Source organism: Sceloporus occidentalis, unplaced genomic scaffold (assembly GCF_023333645.1).
Source record: "Sceloporus occidentalis isolate IW3139 unplaced genomic scaffold, rSceOcc1.0.p SCAF_2, whole genome shotgun sequence".
Lineage (NCBI taxonomy): Eukaryota > Metazoa > Chordata > Lepidosauria > Squamata > Phrynosomatidae > Sceloporus > Sceloporus occidentalis.
Genome location: NW_028316982.1, coordinates 26,497,823 through 26,521,580, shown reverse-complemented (window position 1 = coordinate 26,521,580; position 23,758 = coordinate 26,497,823). Strand labels below are relative to the sequence as shown.

At 38.6% G+C, this 23,758-nt stretch overlaps 1 protein-coding gene and 1 pseudogene across 5 annotated transcripts in view; both read left to right on the top strand.

Annotated features, from left to right (window-relative positions):
- LOC149318063 (structural maintenance of chromosomes protein 4-like) overlaps positions 1-23,758 on the top strand; it is a 62,518-nt gene that overhangs the window by 12,250 nt on the left and 26,510 nt on the right. For 4 of the 5 annotated variants that reach the window (XM_089508941.1, XM_089508940.1, XM_089508939.1 and 1 more), the window contains 8 exons: positions 5,860-6,024; positions 6,575-6,702; positions 7,153-7,293; positions 7,481-7,631; positions 11,427-11,591; positions 13,795-14,028; positions 21,332-21,517; positions 23,311-23,472. In XM_089508941.1, coding sequence (XP_089365067.1) covers positions 5,860-6,024; positions 6,575-6,702; positions 7,153-7,293; positions 7,481-7,631; positions 11,427-11,591; positions 13,795-14,028; positions 21,332-21,517; positions 23,311-23,472 — 1,332 coding nt within the window. Of the gene's footprint in view, positions 1-5,600; positions 5,768-5,859; positions 6,025-6,574; positions 6,703-7,152; positions 7,294-7,480; positions 7,632-11,426; positions 11,592-13,794; positions 14,029-21,331; positions 21,518-23,310; positions 23,473-23,758 lie in introns of those variants that run through there. The other variant, XM_089508943.1, reaches the window with a different exon arrangement.
- LOC149318064 (5S ribosomal RNA) lies at positions 3,902-4,010 on the top strand (annotated as a pseudogene).

Here is a 23,758-nt window from a genome sequence, read left to right as displayed (position 1 = left end):
TAGTAATTTTAGCCATCCATACAAAGGGTTTTTTCCCCCCTGTGGAATTTGAGAATTGTGTCTTTACTTTTTCCCTTTTTTCTAAGACAGTAGGACAGAATGATTGTGAAAGATTCTTTAATATGTATTCTCTAAGCCAATATATAGAAGTTACAGAATAAAATAAGGTCCATATAAAAGACCCATAAGTTTATGATGATATCTGATAAACATTTCCATGTTTAAAACAATTAAGCATAATTTTAAGAAGCCTTCATATTAGCAAAATTCCTATAAGTAGAAGTTTCTTTCCTTTATATATGTTCTGATAAATTATAATGTATCTATGTTTGTACTAATGCATTTTTATAGTACAGAAAGGTATAGGTAGTTCTGTTAGCTGAATTTTGAATAGTGAAAGAAGATATCTCACACGTGATGAAACAGTGAAATGTCCTAAAGTGAGAAATAAATATGCCCAGCATTGAGACTGTTTGGCAGGATGGATTTCTCTTAAATCACCATTTGAGCTTGTCAGAGATGTTCTTGTAGAGATCCAAACTGATTGCAGTGGGATACAGTACATTGCTTCATAGTGTAGTAGAGTCTCCTTGGAGGCTTTTAAACAGAGGCTTAATGCCCATCTGTTGGGAATGCTTTGATTGTGTCTTCCTGCATGGCAGTGGGTCAGACTAGATGGCCCTTGTGGTCTCTTCCAACTCGATTATTATTTCATATAACCGTTAAACCATTACTTTAAAATCGTGCTTTCTTATTAGGTTGCTTTTGCTTATGAGAGATTAACTAGAAATTAATTGCATGTGTTTATGGTAGATTAACTAGAAATTATATGTACTGGCCAACAAAAATATGTTCTTTTAAAATCGGGATCTTTCTTTGGCCAAATACATTGCAAGGCTGGAATAGATACATTGCTCAGATAGTCTGTTATTTTTCTGAGGGATGAGATGGTGTTTCTTGCAGGCTGGTAGCTGTATTTGCTCATCTCAGTATTAAGGCTACAGTAAAAAGCACTGATCATTTATTTCCTCATATTTGTAATATCCTTTGCCTTAAAGAGCAGATGTTTTACTAATAGTTCATTCTGTAGGTAGGAAAGCCTATCTTTTATAGTAGACCAGAGATTCATATATAAAATGTGCTATATTTAGCATGCTAAATTAGGGTAATTTTTTTAAAAGTCAGTGATCATGTTATTAAAGGAAACCTGGACTACCTGTCATCTTTCGGTTCATCTTTATGTACTTCGTAGCAGGCATTTCAGAGAAAAAAATGGCTACTGTTCCTTTGTTGGCAGAATTGAGGCTTAACCATTAGACATATGAAAGTTGAACTTTTTTTAAAAAAAAAGTTTCCTGTATCATAAATCAATGAACATTTGCTTAAAAACAAATAAAAACGTGTTAATTCACCTAAATTTTTTTAAAAGGATTTAAACAGTTTAGGACATTTTTAAACCTGATTTTTTGTATTTCTTTAATAATGTAAAGCAATGTCGCACATGAAGAGTTACAATACCATACAGAAGAACAAACATATTTGGACCAAAAATATTGTTCAATTTCAGCAGTCACATAAAAAAAGAAGCAATGTGCCTTTAAAATAATTTTCTCTAGAAAATAAAAGCAGACTACCACTGCAAGCACAAATTATTGGAAGATACCAGTTTCAAGGAACAGAAATTAAAGATAGAAAGGAGCAAGTAGCAGAAATTTCTAAGGAAATTACTAAATTATGGGAAACAAATTAAATTTCCCACATGCGTTGGATCAGGTGATACGATCAAAACTTGAAAAGGTGCAAAAGAGTTAGGATGAATGTGTTAAGAGGGGAAAATATGATGCCCTGGATAAAGTTTTTGGTATTACAAAAATAGAAGGGAAATGGTTATCCAGTGAAGACAAAAAATGTACCTTCTACAAGTGGAAAGCAAGGGAGCAGTTGGGTACTCAATAGGTAAAATTGCAAGCAAAGATACAATGCACCCATCAAAAAGACGAAAACCTCAAGATCTTTCACACTACCATCATCATCTTATGATCTTGAAGTTACTGCTAGTAGATCTGAAACTGAGTCTGAAGAATTTGAAAATGGAACCAACAATGAGAATACTTCAAAAGTGCCTAGGAAATACAGCAAAAGTAAAATTGCAACCAATCTAGTAGCAAGAAGTAATCAATGTGAAGAAAGAGCTATTAAAGTGATGCAAGAACTGTATGTTGTTTGACAAGGACAAACTGCAATTACGGTTCATCTTAAGTAATAAAAAATGAAAAAATGTTAGGTTTTGGTTTAAATGTTTATAGTACAACAATACATGTTTGTTGTGTCATAAATAAATAGGCTACTATTATGGAAAAATCATGTATTCCATTACAGTGGAGCCTCGGGTTACGAAAGTAATCCGTTCCGCGGCCGCTTTCGTAACCCGAACGGCTTTCGCAAGCCGAATCCCCATAGCCGCTAATGGGGAAAAGCCGCGATTTGGTGTAAAATCGCGGCAAAAAGCACCAAAAGTTTTTTCGGGACCCGAAAAAACGTTCGTAACCCGGATCAATAATTTCCAATTCGATTTTTTCGGGTCCCGAAAAATTCGTAACCCGGGTATTTCGTATCCCGAGGTTCCACTGTATTTTTAATTTGGGGGTGACCCTTTTTTAAGACAGGTAAGAGGTTTTTAATTGTTTTAGACAAAAGTTCATTGAAAAATGATACAGGAGTATGAGGTTCTGAAACTTTTATACCCTTAACAACTATATTAGTCGGGAAAATCAGTATACAAAGGGGTGTTGCAGCACCTTTGAGACTAACTGAAAGAAAGAAGTTGGCAGCATGAGGTTTCATAGAGTGGAGCCTACTTCTTCAGAAGCATCTGAAGAAAGCTGATGCTATCAACATCTAGCTTTCAGTTAGAGGCTAAACAGATGGCCCCAAAGGAGTGGCTTGCCGCCACCCCTTTAAGAGCTGGATCAGGGCTGCAGCAACCACACATTGCAGCCCCAATTCGGCGATTTGCCGGATCCAAATGGAGCAGCACAAAACCGCTCCTTTTGGGGCAAGCAAAAAGCTGCCTTTGCTGTTACAGCAGCAGCTTTTCCCTGTTTCTTCAGCGCAGTGTCTAAATGCTGTGCCGCAGAAACGTGATACCGCCTGCCATCTGCTTGGGTGGGCAGAGTGACACCAGCATCAGGGTGGAGTCAGGGTGGGCAGTCACCCACTCCACCCTGATGCCGGCGTCTCTTGCTGGTCTATATATCCTTAGTCTCTGGTTTTTGACAGACTAAAACATAAAAGTTAATTCACTTCACTACCTCTTTGATCATAATTCTACTGCTGAGCATATACAGCGCGCCCGCACCATAAGGTGGCACACTATAACACGGCTTTAACCTTGCGTGGAAGGTTAAGCCACTTGAAACACAATGGTGCATGTGCCTGTGGCACACATGATGAGTGCGGAAACACTCCCCCATTGAAACAAATGGGGTTTGAGCATACGCACTTTTCGCAATATGTAGGGAGGGAGGTCCGGAGGGCCCACTGTAGTTGGATCTCAAATTACATAGTGAATCCTGTAACAAATTATTATAATAGCTACTAATTCTAGTTGCAGGTCAGATTGAAGTACAGTGATACCAGTTTGGAAAATATAAATGTAATGTGCATGTTATGCAGCTAATTATGATTAAAACTTCAGCATGGCTATCATTGAACAATATGGCCGAATTGCTTTCTGATTCAGGCTTCAATTTACGTGGAGACATTTTATATATAGTGCATCTTTCCTAAAATTTACAATGAATGGCAATCTTACGTGATCAGAATCAGTAGGTTATATGTAATTATTGTCATTTTAATTATGTCCCTGAGGAAGCAGGTGATTAATGAAAGATAAAGTAAAGCCTACAGCCATACCACCTTGAACACGCCTGATCTCGGAAGCTAAGCAGGGTCGGGCCTGGTTAGTACCTGGATGGGAGACCGCCTGGGAATACCGGGTGCTGTAGGCTAAAAATAAAATAAAAAATAAAGTAAACTTTTAAAGACTGAATTAAATTGGGATTAAATTTCATTGAGAATAAATTTTGTATATTTTGTTAGAACATGTATGTTCATTAGTTGCTATATGTTCAGAATGACAGTTAGTGCATCAAAGGTGGTGAAATATTTGTTTCAAGTACACATTTTTCATACTTGGATTGCTAATATCCTCATGGCAAATTGTATTTGTTGTTGGTTCTCACTGCTCCTAGGTGTGAAAGAAAACTAGCCTTAATTCAGCCTTGTCAGCTGCAACCTTTTTAAATTTACTTACAAATTACAATAATTTTGATTGTCTAGACTCTTAGTTTGAACTTTTCTCTTATTTTCAGATGGAAATTTTTTAGCTTTCTGTGTAGGAGTTTGTCCTACACAGTTTTAGCTTTCACCATAGCTTTTGTTCTGGGAGTTGTGTAGATAAGGCCTAAACATGGCTTTATTTCCTGATAGCGGCTCTCTATCCTAGCTATACAGTCTGGTGCAGCATGCTTTATGGCTCTTCTAATGTAGTTTACTTAGCACTAGCATGAATCCACTTCACACAACTGAGAGGTTCTGTATGGAGTATTGTCATGCAGATAAGGCAAGGTACAGAAGAGGAAAGTTTGTCTGTATCCCTGAAGCATTTCTGCAGTTTCCCAGTGTTGTTGAAAAAGTGACATCAGTTTGTCCTTGAAATTTAGTGTAGTATAGTCATTGGAGAAGTGAATTAAATGCAGGGTAGTCAATATCATAATAAGTACGTTTTTAAGTTCAATATCTAGTCCATATTGCAGCCAATATTAATTAAAATCAAATTAAGTATATTTAAGGTTTGTTAAAATAACCTAAAGGCGCCCACTGATGCTTGTCTGATCTTGGAAACTAAACAGGGTCAGCCCTGATTACACTTGGATGGGAGACCACAAATGAATACCAGGTGCTGTAGGCTATATTTCAGCAGAAGGAACTAGCAAAACCACCTCTGAGTATCCCTTTCCTAAGAAACTGTTACGAAATTAATGAGGTTGACTTAAGTCAACAGGCATCTTGAAGGCACATTTGCACACACACATTTGCTTATATATATATATTATAAGTGGGGATTTTATAATGAGTAGGTGGACATTTGATGAATTAATGTTTGATGAGGAATCAATTTTAATTCAGCTAATTTTAATGTACTTTATATAGACAAATTTTATACATTTTAGGACTACCAAAATAAAATTAAATGTGACTTTTGAGGATTGGACCAGCATAGCCTATGCTTAGGCATAATATTTCAATCTCTAATGTCTCAAACCATAACTATCTAATTTCCTGCGTATTCTGTGTACTGCTTTCAGTATTTGTAGTTATGTCATGAAAAATTCGCATCTGTTATCAGTCACTATTTTTTTCATATCGGTTCATAACAGTTAGCTTCCTAATCTACAAAACTAACTTTCTGATGAAACATTTGAAATAATCTTTGTTTGTTTAAGTTGACTAATAACATATAAGGAACTTAAATTGTATGAAGTGAAAGGACAACTCTAGTGACTTTTTTATATCTCATACTCCTCTTATCTTGTACTTTATCTTACAGTTTATCATATTGTACAATGGCTTTGTTGCAGTATTGTATTGCTTTATTACCACATCACTGCTTTGAGAGGACTTCGATGTATTTTTCATTTTATTTCCAGCCAATCAGGATCTCAGGCTGCATAAAGACAACCAGAGTGTCCAGAAATAGCTCCAGGTCATAATCTAATGTCACCTGTTACAGTTCTGGTTTTAAATAACAAGTCCTTTTGACTTGAATGCAAGAATTTTTGTCAAATCATCTTTTAGGGGGAAGTTGAACAGATAGCAATGATGAAACCAAAAGGACAGAATGAGCACGATGAAGGCATGCTGGAATATTTAGAGGATATAATAGGTTCAGGACGGTTAAAAGAGCCTATTCAAATATTATGTCGAAGAGTTGAGATATTAAATGAACAGAGGGGTGAAAAGGTAAGGCATTGAGTTATTTTGTGTACTATGGGATTTTGCTCATTATTTGCATGCTACAGAAATAATGTTGCTGTTAAAAGTATATATTATCTCTCAACCTGGGGAGAGTTGCTGAGGAGATAGATGTACAACAGATAAAAACAGTTGAAGTAATTCTTATGAAACCATTTTTATAAACCAGTGTATAAGAAACAAATTAAAATAGCTACAAAACCAATCCTATTTTTAAGAACCATATGAAAAGATGTGGTCTTGGATGCATGCAATAAGCTCATAAGGATGGAGCCAGTCTGACTTCCCTTGAGAGGGAGTTCCACAACTGAGATGCTACTAACAAGTACACAACACAGTGTATTCACTCAGATTGGGAGGGTGTGCGCAACAAGTGTGGCATGTTCAAATTCCAGGCAGGTTGTATGGGAGGAGGTGATCTTTCAAAACTAGCACCTTGAATTGAGCTTGGAAATCTGCCCCACCAACTCCTACCTATTTATTAAATTTATATGTAATTAAAGCAGTTCCAGTATTCATTATTGACTATTCTGCCTAGCTGAACAGAGTTAAAATGGTGGAAAAAGAAAAGGATGCCTTAGAAGGAGAACGGAATAAAGCTCTTGAATTCCTTTCTTTGGAAAACAAAATGTTCAAGGAAAAGAATAAGATATGCCAGTACTACATGTAAGTAACATCATTCAGAACTGTGCTTGGAGGTGCAACCTACATTTGATAATGCAATAAATTTGTACATTGTGCATCAATCTTGCTTAAATATGTTCATCATTGAATTAAGACTTAGATTGCACTGAAGTTCCCTTAAAAACTGTCAACATTTAATAATGACTTGTCCCATTAATGTCAATAGTATTTAAGTCTGTCAGGTATAGACAAGGTCTACCTCAAATCAGATTGTTAAGACTAGAAATATTGTGATGACATTCTGTACCACATAGGGCCTTTTCTTTATGAATGGTTGACAATATATGATAAAATTAGAAAATGCTCATAATAAAATTAGTAGAACATCTTCATATGTTTTAATTTCAGTAAAACAAACCTGTGTGTGTGTGATTATTGTATATGGTTATCAGTATATTCTAAGATGGGACCAATTTTTATTTCTCTATTTAGTTACGAATTACAGAAACAAATAAATGAACTGGAAATACAGAAGGCCAAAATACATGAAGACACTAAAGAAGTTAATGAGAAAAGCAGCAAACTGGCAGATGAAATGAAAGATAAGAGTAAAGCTCTGAAAGAAGTTGAAAAGTAAACATTGTTAGTTATGTTACTTGCATGCATTCATAAGATATGAAACAGTGCTATACGTACCCTTTTTGCTATTAGTGCACATATAGTTTAATGCGAAGGATATTTTTAATCTCTTGTTGAAGTTTAAATTTAATCATTGTTTTAACTGATTGCAAAGGTAATTTACATGTTTCCTATTTTTTAGAAAACTTAATAAAATCACAGCATTTATAGAAGAAAACAAAAACAAATTTACACAGCTGGATTTGGAAGATGTTCAAGTAAGAGAGAAACTAAAACATGCGAAGAGCAAGTCAAAAAAATTAGAGAAGCAGCTTCAGAAGGATAAAGAAAAGGTATAGTTGTAAACTTCCAGTATTTATTATGATTTGTTCAGGAAAAACTGTTCAGATATGTAATGTGATTTACATCAGCATAGTTTTGTGAGCTAAATATATGATATGCTTTTCTAAATATGCTACTATAGTTTAGATTTGGAGCCCAAGACCTAAGATGTATTATATTCTAAGGTAAATATTTTAATGGGGCATAAATATGTTCATGAATGCAGCCTGATACTATGTATATTAATTCAGAATGAGGTCTCATTCATTCTCATTTGATTGTGCTCCTACATGTATGTATAGGTATCTGTCTTAAATCTAAATGGCATAGATTTAGTAAAAGTCACTGAGTTATCCCTAGGGTTTGCATAAGTGGAAAGCAGCCCACACAACCAGTCTTCATCTGCTCACAGCACCCTGGAGTTCTCTGCACTGCCTAAAAGCCATTTCCAGAAGGATGAAGATAATCCTAAACAGCAGGGATTGCTTCATACAGAACTGAAGTACTAGCAGATAAATTGTCTGAAAATGGCCAGAGGACTATTGCACCATTAATTGCTTACATGAACAGTATTCTGTTTTTGCAGCCATTGCATGTAGCCCACTTCTTTTAATGCTTGGCAAATTTTGCTACTAAAAATTAAGGTTTTTTGAAAGCATACAGTGAATATTAGTTGCTTTGCTGACTGATATTAAGGCTCTGGGAGATCAGGACTGGCCTCAAATCAGGTTGCATGTAAGTTGCAAACCACAGTCACAGCCATTAGTGCCCTCAGTATCTGTGGGTTCGATATCCATGGATTTGAGCAATCATGGTTTGAAATTGCAAAACATTTCTTTTTTTTTTATTATTATTATTATTATTATTATTATTATTATGCTTTATTTATATAGTGCTGTAGATTTGCACAGCACTGTACATACAAACAATAAAATAGATAAGAGTTTTAACCTGCGATGGCCAGGCTTAGAATAATAGAATCCTAGAGTTGAAAGAGACCACATGGGCCATCCAGTCTAACCCGCTGCCAAATGGTCTGAGGGCAGTAATGGAGGCTGCTGCAGGGAGACCCAGGCAAGCTGATGCCTCCCTGCTCCATTCAGGTCAATCCCATCACAAAGCCACAGTCAGAACTTTAACCTGTATATTATTTTTGGTATGTTCCTCCTTGTGGATGCATAACAATGACCTGTATATGATCTGGTGCAGATTCAAATGGGCTTACACTTACACACTTGTGGATAATCCCTAAAATTTATTTTGTTAATAATTGTATCTGACTAGCTTGTAGAACACTCAAAGCAATGCACAACAAACTAAAAGTAAAAAATAAAAAATAAAACTGTTAAATCACTTTTAAAATATTTCAGAATCAAAATTCTTTATATGAGTTTATTATGTCTATATTCAGAACAGCATTAATTCCCTTTGTGTTTGTTTGGGAAACAACAGCCTGCTGGAATTATTGTCTTCCTAGCTTCTATTTTTCAGCTTTGCCAGGCATATCTTCCTGTATACTGGGACTAATATGTATAAGTTCAGGTATTCTCAATAAGGTGACATGAAGGAACTGGTTATAGCCAAAATAGGTGGCTTAGTCTCTTGCAAGGTGTGCTGAATATGTCTTGGACATGTACAGCAAGGAAAGAAATACCACACAGGTGGAAGTGTCTATTATGAATCTTCTTGCAAGAGTATAGTGGTACTTGTACTTTCATGTTGACTTTATTCTTGATATAAATGTGTACAATGCAATGCACCTCTACTTCACTGATTGTTGGATTTTAAATCTGCCTCCGTGGACTTTATTAAACTGGATCAGTTTGAGTTGGTAAGTACCGAAGATGTGGATAAGATCCTTGGAAACGTTCGGAAGACAACCTGCTCTCTTGATCCCTGTCCCTCATGGCTAGCGGCTCAGGGGGGACTGGTGGTAACCTCGTTGTTACACCGGATTATTAATACATCTCTGAGGGATGGGCAATTTCCATCCAGCTTAAAATTGGCCACTATAAAACCGCTGCTAAAAAAGCCCTCCCTCGACCCCCTGATACATAGTAATTATCGGCCAGTCTCGCTGCTGCCATTTCTGGGGAAGGTGATCGAGAGGGCGGTTGCAATCCAGCTTCAATCGGTCTTGGATGAAATGGATTATCTAGACCCATTTCAAACTGGCTTTCGGGCGGGTTACGGGGTTGAGACGGCCATGGTCGCCTTGGTCGATGATCTCCGTCTGGGCATTGACAGGGGAAGCGTGTCCCTGCTGGTGCTCTTGGACATCTCAGCGGCTTTCGATACCATAGACCATGGTATCCTTCTGGAGCGCCTGGTAGAGGTGGGAATCGGGGGCACTGCGCTTCAGTGGTTCCGATCCTACCTCTCTGGGAGGTTCCAGATGGTGCAGCTGGGAGACGTATGCTCCGATAAGAGGGCCCTGACATCTGGGGTCCCTCAAGGGGCCATTCTGTCTCCCATGCTTTTTAACATTTACATGAAACCGCTGGGAGAGATCATCCGGAGACATGGGGCACGGGGTTATCAGTACGCTGATGACACCCAAATAGTTTTCTCTATGTCTCCGACTGATGCAGTGACTGAGGATGGCGTCTCTCCTCTCGTGGCCTGTCTGGAGTCGGTAATGGGCTGGATGAGGGAAAACCGACTCAGTCTGAATCCAGAGAAAACGGAGGTACTTGTGATAGGTTCCCCTGGTCCAGGAATGGTGGTGGTTCCACCTGTCCTGAACGGGATCATGCTTCCTGTGAAGGACTCCGTGCGCAGTCTGGGGGTGCTTCTTGATGCGTCGCTTCACCTCACATCTCAGGTGAATGCGACGGTCAAGAGCACCTGTTATCACCTTCGGCTCATTCGCCAGCTGCACCCATACCTGGCCCAGAGAGACCTTGAAACGGTGGTACATGCTCTGGTAACCTCTCGATTGGATTTCTGCAATGCGCTCTACATGGGGCAACCCTTATACCATACCCGGAAGCTACAGATGGTACAGAATATGGCAGCCAGACTGGTCACTGGTACTTCCAGGGCCAGTCATATTACACCTATACTTAAAGATCTGCATTGGCTGCCCATCCGCTTCCGGGCACAGTACAAGGTGTTGGTGATAACCTATAAAGCCCTACATGGCTTGGGCCCAGGATACCTGGAGGACCGCCTCTCTCCATACATTCCGCCCCGCACCCTCAGAACATCCGGGCAGCAACTACTGAGGGTTCCAGGGGCTAGACTAGCCTCCACAATGAGGAGGTCATATTCCATCGTCGCCCCGACCCTCTGGAACACGCTGCCCATAGAGCTCCGCTCGGCCACCTCCCTGGCCCAGTTTAGGAAGGAACTAAAAACCTTCCTATTTCGATCAGCATTCCCCGAATCAAGCGCCAGCTAGTTTTCCCCCCTTCGACAGCAATGGCAGCTGGCTGATGGGGTTTTAGTTTTGTTTTTAATATGGTTGTATAGTATTTTAATTTTTATTGTAATTGTATTTGTATTGTTATTAATATGTTGTTCACCACCCTGATCGTTGGAAGGGCGGTATACAAATAAAATCTTTATTATTATTATTATTATTATTATTTAAAAAATTATAAATAATTATTTTGATCAATACACAGATCTCCCAACAGATAAAATGTATACGATCTGCAGAGAAACCAGAGTAAAATGTATATCTCTGGTTCAGTTGATATTCTGGAGATTAACTTGACATAATTTATAAAACTGATAATTTCCATAGGGCAGATCGTTCTTTATGTTGAAGAATTTAAAAATTAACATGAGCCTTTTCATAGGTTGAAGACTTGAGAAGTGTCCCTGCCAATAGTGAGTCTACTATCAAAGAAGCTACAGTTAACAGAGAAGTTCTAGAAAAAGAAAAGGAAAAGGTAGAAGAAAAACTGAAAGAAGTCATGGATAGTCTTAAACAAGAAACACAAGGATTGCAGCGAGAGAAAGAGGTTTGCATTGATAATTCCCCTGTATTAATCTATATCTCCTAGATCCTTGTGCAAGTCAGCATAATTAAAATGTGATAAGCTCTGTTTACCTTTTCTTTATGAGAGTAAAGTAGGAATTAATGTCTGGAATCCAATTATTATCCCAAACTTGAGTAGAGCCTTTGAATAACCCATTCAGTTGACACACTTGAGGCTGATGTATGTAAGTGATTAAAACAGAGTTTTTTGTTTGTTTGCCTGGACAAATTGCAGATGCTTTTAAGCAGTCATCTGATACACAAATTGCACCTGTCCACACATGTTCCACCACAATAGTACTGTACATTTTCTGGAAGAATCACAGTATTATGTTAGATCCATTTGTGATTCTCTTCTTATTTTTGGCATTCTTAAAACTAAAGACTAAGGCCCAAAGCAGATGGGCCAAATAATGCAGCTTCTGGCTGCTTTGGGTGCATGGCTGCTTTGGGTGCATGGTGTTTATACAATGCACAGCTCTGAAGTGATAGGTAGTCACTCTGAGGTCAGCTCAAACAGCCTGACGCTGCCGGAAAAATGAGTAGAAAAATGAGTGCTCCTGCTGGTGGACTGCAGCGGCCAGCATTGGGACCACAACCTCTGATTGCCATGGTTCCTTTTGCTTCATCTGCTTGCCCCTTAGTCATTAGGACACTTGTATTACTACAGTGATTTTTCTTAATAAGAAATTTCCACTTCTCTTTTTGTGACATGAGCACCTGGTATGTGAATGTGCTTTTGTTCGTTTACTTGCCTGTACTTAGGCCAAAATGGAAAGGAAAATTGCAGTGATTTAACATAATACTACTTTTTTAAACAAGCAGATACATTTTTGTAAATAAAAAATTCTCAGTAAGGAAAATGTTGATTTGCTGTCTAGCAGGAGAAAACAGGAAGGAACAGCAGGACCATGGTATTGTAAGTGAGCATGGCAGAGCTGTTTGGCTGATGATTATAAATATGGGTTTAATTGTAATTTAGATGTATGAGGATGAGTGGAACCTGCTCCAGACTACACACTCACTGTAATAATAATTGAGATCACCTGTTTGTTTATACTACAATTTTCTTATTGAATTCTATCCAGTTTTGTACATCAGTGTTTCTAAAGCTCTCTGATGTTAGGGATCGGCAGTTATTTTTTCCATTGTACCAGGGACTGGCATGATATATATGCCCATTGAGTAAAATTGTTTCTTTCCTGGAAACTTGCCAGGAACCAGCAGCCAATGGATTAGGGAATAGCACTGGTTCAGGAATCACCTATTAGTGCTGACATTAATAATTATGCAGTGGTGTATTTTCATATTCAGTGACAGCAGTCTTACAAAGAAAATTGGCTCAAAATGCCCCCCCCCCCCACAAGCCTCCTGGTGTTTTGAGAATAGTTTTGCTATATTTCAAGCCTGCCTTTTTAAACAGGAAGTGACCCAGATTTAAAAACTGGTCCAGTGGCTTCGAAATGTAACAGAATTGCTACCCACACCTTTTTGAGGGCCAAAAATTGAGGGTCTTCAGGGTCTTGCAAACATTCCTGAAAGGCTGCACATATCCCACACCTGCCATACATGAATAGTTCTTTTGCTGCCAACAGACAATGGTATCTTTGGTACTTACACTTGTTTGCAGAGGAGGAGACATCTGGACCCACCGTGATGGCCTTTCAAATTGTTTAAGGTTCTTGCTAGCTTGTCCTCTTTTATTTTCCTTTTTTCCTATCTGTTCTGCTGATTTTTCCTGTGCTTGACTATGTCAAGAACTGTGGGGAAATCTTGAGGGATATGCTGGGGGGTTTTAATGGTCACATGATCACTTGATTTACCTGGACTGTGATAAGGGTTAATTCATACATAAGTTGTCTCTTTGTCTGCAGATAAAAATGAACAGACATTGCAGGTACTCAGTTGTACCAGCTGCTGTGGAAAAAACATTTGGAGAGAAAGAGGGAAAGGGTCCTAGTTCAACAATTGCCTCAGTCTCAAATACAGTCAAATGAAGTGGTTGCTGATGGAGGTAGTTTTCGATAGAGAGGAGATGAATGACAGTTATAGTTAGTTATCTAGATGGAATACAATCTGATGGGAGTAATTCAAGAAGAATTGGAACGCATTAACTTCTTAATTTATATAGGGACAAAAGTCTTGGTAATACATTTCTATAAAATCTTTTCCCTTCATTATTCTAGGACAAAGAAAAAGAACTCATGGAATTCAGCAAAACAGTTAATGAAGCACGTTCAGATTTTGATGTGGCAAAATCAGAACTTGATTTATACCTTAGTCGTCATAATATTGCCGTATCTCAGTTAGAAACTGCAAAAGGAGCTCTTCAAACTGCTTCAGAAACACTTAAAGAAAGGCTAGCTGCTATCAAAGAACTGGAGTCAAAATTACCACAAGCTGAACATGATCTGAAGAAGGTTAGACTTTATATATGCTCATATTTCTTAAACACATGACTTTGGAAGTGTGGAATAGTATGTAATTAGACTATTATCTAACCAGATGCATGTATTCACTGTTGAGATAAAATTTCAACTGGCATCCATTGGAAATTTACGACATTGTAAATCAACATTGTACAGTTTAGAACTACAACAGTGCACAACAGTCCTTTCAGGAGGGAAGCATTGTCATAGCTGCACCATTAGGATTGTTACAAAAGTTGAGCAAACAGCATGAGCATTGTGCAACAGTTATGATGTGCAATATGGCACTTTGCGAAGATGCCTTTCCACAAGGACAACAGCCCCTAACAGAACTACAAGGCACTGGTTAATCTGAATGGAGGGCAATGAAAAGTCATGAGTACTCTGTGTCTGGCTGGAAAAGCATCTTCACCTGTTGTACAGTGGGAGCCCTCATTTCATCCTAGGACATCTTTCATAGTGATCCATTGCACACTCTAACAACTCTCTAACATGGTTGCATATGGCTCCATCATTATACTGTTAGGTTTTGCAGCCCTTGATGCAAGGCATTAGCTGTCATTCCTAACTGGACAGGATTGTGAATTTTAAAAAGTTAAGAAAATTGGAGGGAAATCAGAGAAACTATTAAGTTACACTTAAGTAATGGATTTTTGAGATGCCACTGCAAGAGAACAGCATTTGTGGTAGTTGGAGTCATGATGCTAGCATATTCCATAATATCAATATATGATTTTGAAAATGTTCATTGGATTTTGGTTATAATCTCTAGAATAAACTGTATGGAAAAGCCAGCTGGCATCTTACAACCAGGTAATTTGTGTGTTCAGACACAGTGAAAATTTCAAATGATATAAAGATGCAGATATTTTAACATGAGTATTAAATTTTGTCACCTGTATTTAGTTTGTTGTTAACTGCCATCCGGTTGACTTCGACTTATGAATAAGAGACCTCCATGTTATCCTATCATCAGCAGCCCTGCTCAGGTCGTACAGACCTAGGGTGCTTTGATTGAGCTTGTACATCTGTAATCATCCTCTTTTCCTATTGCCTTCTCCCTTATCAAGTCTGTTCTAGTGTCAGTGTGGTTTGTGCACTGGAATACAACTCTGGAGATCAGGGTTCAATTCCCCATTTGGCCATGGAAATCTGTGTGTTTATGGGCAAGTCTCACAGTCTTGAGCCCCAGAAAACCCTGTGATAGAATTAGGGTCGCCATAAATTGGAAACAATCTGAAAGCACAAAACATGTCTTCTCATGATATGTCCAAAGTATGCCAGTCTCCGTTTGGTTATCTTGGCTTCTAGCGAGAATTCAGGCTTGATTTGCTCTAAGACCATTTATTTGTGTGTTTTTAGCCATCCACTGCATCTATTAAACTCTTCTCTAGTACCACACTTCAAATGAGTTGATTTTCTTTCTATCAGCTTTTTTTACTGTTAGGCTTTCACAACCATACAGAGAAACTGGAAAAATGATAGCATGGACCATCCTAACTTTAGTATTCAATTATAAATCTTTATATTTACGGATTTTATCTAGTTCCTTCATGGTTGTCCTTCCAAATCCTAGGCTTTTTCTGATTTCTTGACAGCAGTCTCAATTCTGATTAATGGCTGAGCCAGGATATGGAAAATCTTGAACTGTTTCAGTATTTTCATTGTCAGCTCTGAATTAGACAATGAAAACATTCAAAAAGATCAAAATGTAAATCACCTGTGGTCATTGTTTTTGTTAGTGTTCAACTGTAAACCTGCCTTTGCATTTGCTTTCTTCAGTTCCTTCAGTAATTGTTCCAAATATTTGCTATTTTCTACTAGTAGTATGCTGTCATGTGCATATTCTAAATTATTGATGTTTATTCCTTCAATTTTCACACTTCCTTCATCTGAGTCTAATCCTGCTTTGTGTTACATTCAGCAAAAAAGTTAGATAGGATAATAAAATGCCTGACTTTAAGAGTAGTTTCTACCTTTTTGTGTGAACTATACACAAAAACTATACACTTTTTGTGGCACTAGATAAAAGTGCTGATGATATTATGGAGAGCCAAGAAATCAAACAAATGGTTGCTAGAAAAGATTAAACCAGAAATCTCTCTGGAAGCCAAAATAACTAGAGTAGGGCTGTCATACTTTGGCCACATCATGAGAAGCCACAACTCATTGAAAAAAACAATAATGCTAGGGAAGGTGGAGGGAAGCAGAAAGAGAGGAAGGTCGCATGCTAGGTGGATATATTCTATAAAAGGTCACAGGTATGAATTTGTAGATGTTGGAACATTTTTGCATTCTCTTCCCTGCTCATTAGATAGATAGGGATTTCCTGCATGCAAACTCCTCTCTCTTACCCCTCATTCAAATTAACCATATGATTCAGGTAATTCCATCTTTGGGATTAACTGACATTCTCTCAAGATTTTCAACTGAACTCCCATGTTTTTCCCATCTTCCTCCTCTCTCAGCTTTCTTGGAAAGACTGAGATAAAGATTTCTTTTTACCTGAACTATTCACTAGCTACATTAGGATATTGCTTCTGTGTAAATATAGATTAAAGCCATTAGTTTGAACTACAAAGTACTTGTGCTGTTTTTTGAGCCAGTCTCAGTTCTTAGAGAAGCTGGCCTGTTACAGACTGCCAAAATAAAGCTGCTTCGGGTCTCTTTGGAGGTATGCTATTTAAATGATGCATGCATCCTAAGAATCCGGAAGCTGCATCAAAGCTGCACTCCAGTGCTTAGGAATGGAGTGTGGCTTTGGCGCGACCTCCGGACTCTTAGGACCCATGCATCATTTAAATAGCATACCTCCAAAGAGACCTGAAGCAGCTTTATTTTGGCAGTCTGTAACAGGCCATAGTTAGCCAAAGGTATATGCTGATTGAAAGCTAGACCCTAACAGGCTTGGCTTTGGTATCTTTGATATTTACATATTTTTGTTTCCTTCAAAAAGTCTGAAGCCATAGGAAACTTAAATTACCCTATTGCAGGAACTTAGCAAAGCAATGGAGGATAAGGAGTCTTGGAGATGTCTCATCATGGGTTAAGATGGATTCGAGGGCGGATAACAACAACAAACAGGCTTTGCTGTAATTACCGTATATACTTGACTATAAGTCGACTTCATGTATAAGTCAAGGGCAAGTTTCAGGGCCAAAAATAAGGATTTTGCTATGACCCATGGATAGGTTGAGGGTAAACTTTAGGGGCATATATAGCAAAGGATCTAAAGGACGAAGCAAAGCAAAACAATGTCAAAGAACTTACAAAAGTCCTGCAAGCATAACTATTTGTGCTTACTCTTAAGGCTGGATGGATGAGAGAGTAGAGGGGGTGGGTGCTTCACTTATTATACTCCTGCTTTTCACCAGGGGATGTGTCATGCCTCCAGAGCATCTTTGATGTTCTTGAGACATATATTTAGTTAAGATTATATTAGGTTTTCTATGTATTAGTTTAGAAGGGGAAATAGAGATCTACAGCTTTAAGAAAGGCAAGGATTGTGGGAAATCCCAGGGTCTTATGCTGTCTCCCTCTAGTTAGTTTCAGTGTGTAGTAAGATTTCAGCCAAGTCAGACCAGGAGAGAGTATTTTCCTTTGACAAAAAGATAAGTCCACAAAAGAAAAAAGATAAGTCCACAAAGGAAGAAAGATAGTCCTCAAAAGAAAGATAGAATACATCAAGAAGAGAGCAAGGTATTTAGGAAGGACTATTGAAAAAAAAAGAAGAAATCAGTTTTGTGTTTTTTGTGTTATAACCAGTAAAGCTTTTGGAAACTTAAGAAATTTGTGGACAAGTCTTTTGTTCTGGCTGTGTTCCCGAGAGCCAGAGGCCTTACTACACCCAAAGTTCATAGCATCGCTCTTGGGACAAAACAGGATGGTTCCTTCTTTTAAATAAGAGTTGAGATACACTATTTACATTGACCTGTGGATAAGTCGACTCAGGGTTTTTTGGGTCCATTTTGTGACCTAAATTTCTAGACTTATATATGAGTATATACAGTATAAAGCACAGGCTGAGGAAAAATGAGCAAAAGTAGGACTTCTGGTATGCATGATAGATTTCAGGTGAATTCTGGCTGATGAAGAGAGCCTAATGTGGCTTCAGTGTTACCCCAGGACCAAGCTTCCAATAGCCCCTCATATTTTTATATCAATTTAATATTAAAAAGGGAAGCTGGGGAGTGACCTAGGCATGTCTCTGCTATGGATGCCTGACGTGCTTGCAGTGGAAAAACCAGTTAGGGCTAGCCACTGGCAAATCCCTTTGTCTAGCACAATGATTCTCAAAGTAGGTGGTATACCTGCCCCCGGGGTGGTGGTCAAAAGGTCCAGGGGGGTGATGAAGGAAAAGGGGGCAGTAGGGGGCTTCAGTCAAATATTGGTGTGCAGGAAAGTCAAGGGGAACCAGTAGTCTTTAGGATCATGGTGGGGATGAGGATTACATTAAACTTCTTTTCAGGGTCCCCAGAAAACCACCACACAGCCTCGCTAATCATTTTGTGTAGTGGTGTCTCCCACTTTTTGCTTGCCCATGTGAGCTCACTCCCATAGTGGCATCTTTCACTAGTAATGGCAGTTGGGAAACTTGAGCGAGGTTTGAGCACAGGGCATCACTTCTGTGGCTCAGAGCGGCACCATTTTGGGACAGAGAGGAGCAAAGAGTAAGAGCATATGGTAGAGGGGGAGAAGTGGCAGCTGAAAGGAGCTTTCAAGTTTGGGACTCTGTTTAAGTTTTGTGAGCTTTGCTGGAACTTGGCTAATAGGTTGGAGCTGCATTGCTGCTCCTGCTTTCTTTCATCAGAGAGAGAAGAGGTAGCAGAAGAAATTTTTTTTTCTGTGGGAGAGTGGACACTTGAAGCTGTGTGGGGAATACATGTCTCTGGGGAAGGAGTATCTGTGCTTGATTTTTGGAAAGAATCCTTTGTCTTGGAGCGGCACCTGCAGTTAAAATCTCTCCCTTTCCAGCCCACATATTTCCAGTCCAGAGCATGTGACCTCTGTAAACCGCCTACACACACACCGGCTGCACCTTTGTCTGCCACAATGAAGGACTGAGAGTCCCTCCTCTCTAGGGGGAAGCTTCTCCCTTGCACCTGGTCACCCTGAGAGCAGCTAGCTGAGCACTAACCAAAATGCCTCTTGTTCACACTGGCTTTCACTGCAAGGCTGGCACAGGTGAGAGGCCTCTTGGTCCCTGCTCAGCCAGCTGCTCAGTTGCTGCTTCCAGGTTGACAGGGTGTAAAGGGAACAGTGACTGAGCAGTTAGTCAAACAGCAACGAAGAAGCTCTTTGATCACTATTCAGCCAGCTGCTTGGAGCTGTTCCCACGGTGACTGGGTGCAAAGGGAGCAGCAACCAAGATTGGTTATTTTGAATTTACAGTAGAAAAGGTAAATATAAAGGTTTTCTTTTGACATGATGGTCTAGTTGTGTCTGACTTTGGGGGCAGTGCTCATCTCTATTATTAAGCCAAGGGAACCAGTATTGTTAGAGAAGATTCCATGGTTGTGGTCAACATGACTGCATGAAGAACAGTAGACCTAATATCAAAAAATATGCATGGGGGGCCTAGGGTTGCCGCCCAAAAGGAAAGGGGGCGGTAGCCCAAAAACGGTTTGGGACTACTAGCCTAGTGCATTTAAAGCAATCATCCAAACCACCACTTCTAGTCCAAACTATTCTTTCCCCCCTGGGAAACCATTTAGCTGAGCGATAACCCAAGACACAATTTGGGTTATATATATACAGCTAGAAAGACAGCCAATCTTTGGCCTAATCATTGTTTCTTTAACAATTTCTTCTTCCATCTCCATTTCTAATAGTTTTTTGTAGATTTTACCTATCAATTTGGTATTAGACTAGCATAATACTTTTTCCAGGTCTGATTCTTTCTCTTCTGGTCCGAATGTCTTTTGATCCAGTAACAATCTCTCCTGAATTTGTCTGTATGCGAACCAACCCAGATCAAATCCTGTTTGGTGTAATTCTTCCTGTCATTTTAATTTGATTTTCCCCATCAGTTTCTTTGTAATCTCTTTATAAATAATTATACATTTCTTCAAGTGGCAGCCACATTGTGAATTTCTGTATTATACTTTCTTTATACTTTTTCCAAATTGAAAGTAGGAATTTTCTTACACAATGATTGTTCATTGCTTGATTTGTTTTGTCTATCATAAAAAAATTTGTGTGCAGTCCAAATTACAGACCTTCTCCTTCTAGTTCTAAAAAAGTCGCTTATCCTCTAATTTTATCCACTCTTTAACCCATGCAAGACAACATGCCTCAAAATATAATTGTAAATTTGGAACAGCAAGACCTCCTTGTTCTTTGGCATCTTGCTTGCCTTGTCAAACGAATTTCAGAATACCCCTGTTCCTAATTTTTAAAAATATTTTTATTATTTATAATTGGAATAATCTGAAACAAAAACAAGATTTTAGGTAAACCAGATTGTGAAGGTTCTCCCCAGGAAAGACATGCATTTTGTTCCAATTTATCAAATCTTTTTTGACCTCCTTCCATAATTTTTTATAATTATTCTCAAATAGTTTGTTAATATTCTTTATAATCTGAATACCCAAATATGTAACTTTTTTCTTTACTTCAATTCCTACCTTTTTTGCAATTCTTCTTTCTTTTGCATATTTTTTGTAATAATCAGTAACTTTTTATTTGTTTTACAACCTGATCTTATTCCAAATTAATTTATTATTTCCATTAATAAATCAATATAATTTATCGGGTCTTCCAAATTTATTACAATATCATCAGCGAACGTTTTAATTTTATACACATACTGTTTGATTTTTAGTCCTTTTAGCTTCCCTTCTGTTTTTACTTTCCTAATCAATATTACAGTAACAAGTAAAAATAACAATGGGGACAGTGAACAGCCTTGCCTTGTACTTCTACTTTGTCATGTCACCATTAATATTAATACACATTTTGATTTAGGTAGATTTTTCCTACCCATTTTCTAAAATTTGGTCCCATGTCCATTTGTTTTAAAATCACATATATAACTTCCCACTTGACCAAATCGAAGGCTTTTTCTGTATCTCGAAATATTAATCCCAATTTCTTATCATTGATCATTTATTTTAGAAATCTCAATTGGAGAAATTTGGACAGGTGCAGAGTTAGGAAACTTTACACTCAGTATGCCAAGGAAGCATGTATACATTTCCTGTTTCAACTAAATTAATGTCAGTAACTTTAAGGCTTACATTTAGTAATAGGAATTTTCAACTGAATGAATTTTGATTCCCCCTTTCTTTTTAAGAAAGAGAATGAACTTGAAAAACTTGTTAAAGAGGAAGCAGACATAAAAAATCATGTTCAAGACCTGCGTCAGAAAGTGGAAGAAGCAAGAAGTTCACTGACAGCAAATAAAAGTCGAGGAAAAGTTCTTGAAGCTTTAATGCAACAAAAGAAATCTGGAAATATTCCTGGAATATATGGGAGACTGGTAAGTTTTTATTTCCCTTGCTATTTCCTTAGCTTCCTTCTTTTCTTTCTGGGCAGGCATTCAGAGAATTGTAGTAACTGAAAGAAAATATATAAGTCATTGTCCCTCCTAAATAGGAAATTTTGAATATAATTCTGAGGAAAAAAATATACCATGAAGATAAAAGTCCTAAAGTTTTATTGTAAAAGTAAATCACTTCAAAATGAGAGTCTTCAGTTTCCATTTTTCAGGCATCCTTTTGTTGTTACATCACTTCTGAAATCATAAGACATGTTAAAATACTTGGTGGCAGCATTGCCTGGAATCCTTAGCTGTAATCAAGCTGCCTTCATTTGCATATGGGTTTTTTTCCTGCTAACATTTTACATATAGGTCCCTTTCTAGGAACATCTCCTTCACTCTCTGATCCATATGTGAAATATATTGCCCTTTGCCACATATTCAGACTTAATTGCTGTGAGAAGCAAGGGTTCTGCAAGAATGGTGTGTGATGTGGGGCATGTTTTGTGGAGGTTTTTAGCCTCCCTTCCCCCACATCATATGCGTCCTCTCTTCTTATTTAATGTGTTTTTACCCTATAGATTCCTTGAAGTAATAAATCCACTGATGTGGAGGAGGGGAGCAGAGTGGCTTTTGTTTGGCGTTGAAGGGCTCTTGAAAGAGTAGCACAAGCAGGAGCAGTATGTGACTGTTCATATCTATTGTTAGCTGTGCTCACAATACTACGGTTTTTAGGGCTACATCCGCACTGCAGAAATAATCTGGTTTGACACCATTTTAACTGCCATGGCTCACTGCTATGGAATTCTAGGAACTATAGTTTGTTGCGACAGTTGGCAATTAAAGTGGTGTCAAACCGGATTATTTCTGCAGTGCGAATACAGCCTAGGTTAAAGTGCATTTAACTGTTTTGGACTGTAAGTACTGTCAGCACGTCTTAATTTTACACAAGTACAGTAGAGTCTCGATTATCCGACATTCCGGATTATCTGACTGTCGGATAACTTGGGGGCGTGGCTGAGGGCCTTTCCGCGCCCCCAAACAAAAGGCCCCAAGCGGGTGGCGGCTTGCTTTCTCTTGGCTTGAAGGGAGCTCCGTGGCGCTCCATTCAAGCTGAGGGTAACCAGGCCGCTGAGGAAGGGACTCTGGCCTTGGCCCAGTCCCCTCCCCGGTGGCTTGCTTTCCCTTGGCTGGAAGGGAGCTCCGCGGAGCTCCGTATGAGCCAAGGGAAACACACCCAATCCTCCCTTTCCTGGCTGAGGGGAACGAAGCTGAGGAGGCGAGGGCTGGGCCCAATCCTCCCCTTCCTGGCTTCGTTCTCCTCAGCCAGCGGGGAGTGCACGCACTCCCCGCTTTCTGAGGAGATCCAAGCCAAAGATGTGAGGGCTGGGCCGTCCTCTCTTCCCAGCTTGCATCTCCTCAGCCCGGGGGAAGTGCACGCACTCCCCGTGGGCTGAGGAGATTCAAGCCGCCGAGGAGGGGAAGGGAGGCGAGGGACTTTTGTCCTCAATGGTGGTGCGTGTGCATGTGCGCGCCATCATTGGGGACAATCTGTATTATCCGACATATTCAGTTATTCGACGATAAACCAGCCCGTTTATGTCAGAAAATCAAGACTCTACTGTATTCTGAAAAGGGAAACAACTATCATGAATATATTTCTTTATAAGAATATGTACTTGAATATGAATTTCATTAAAATCAGTGATACCTTTGGAGAAGTAAACACATTTAAAATCAGATATTCATTGTTATTGTTCCTTAATCTGTTAAATTCTCTTTTTTACCAATAGGGTGATTTAGGAGCAATAGATGAAAAGTATGATGTTGCAATTTCCTCATCATGTGGGGCACTTGATCACATAGTTGTTGATACAATTGATACAGCTCAAGAATGTGTTAATTTCTTAAAGAGGCAAAACGTTGGAGTGGCAACTTTTATAGGGCTTGACAAGGTTTGTATTACTTTTAGTGCAATAAGAATTAATAGCTACATTCACAATGGATAAATGGAAAAACATGTACAGTGTTATTGGTATATTCAGATTGTGGTGTTCTCACAGTACCTAAAATTTTTTAGATTTCAAAATATTTTGCACATAAGGTAAAATACATTGGAATGTGCACACATAACAGTTAAACTTAGTAACATAAAACCACACCACTGTGGATTAAACATGCTTTTTCTTAAAACCTTTTGCCTATAATAAACCTGCTCTGGGCTTTATTTATTTTCCATTG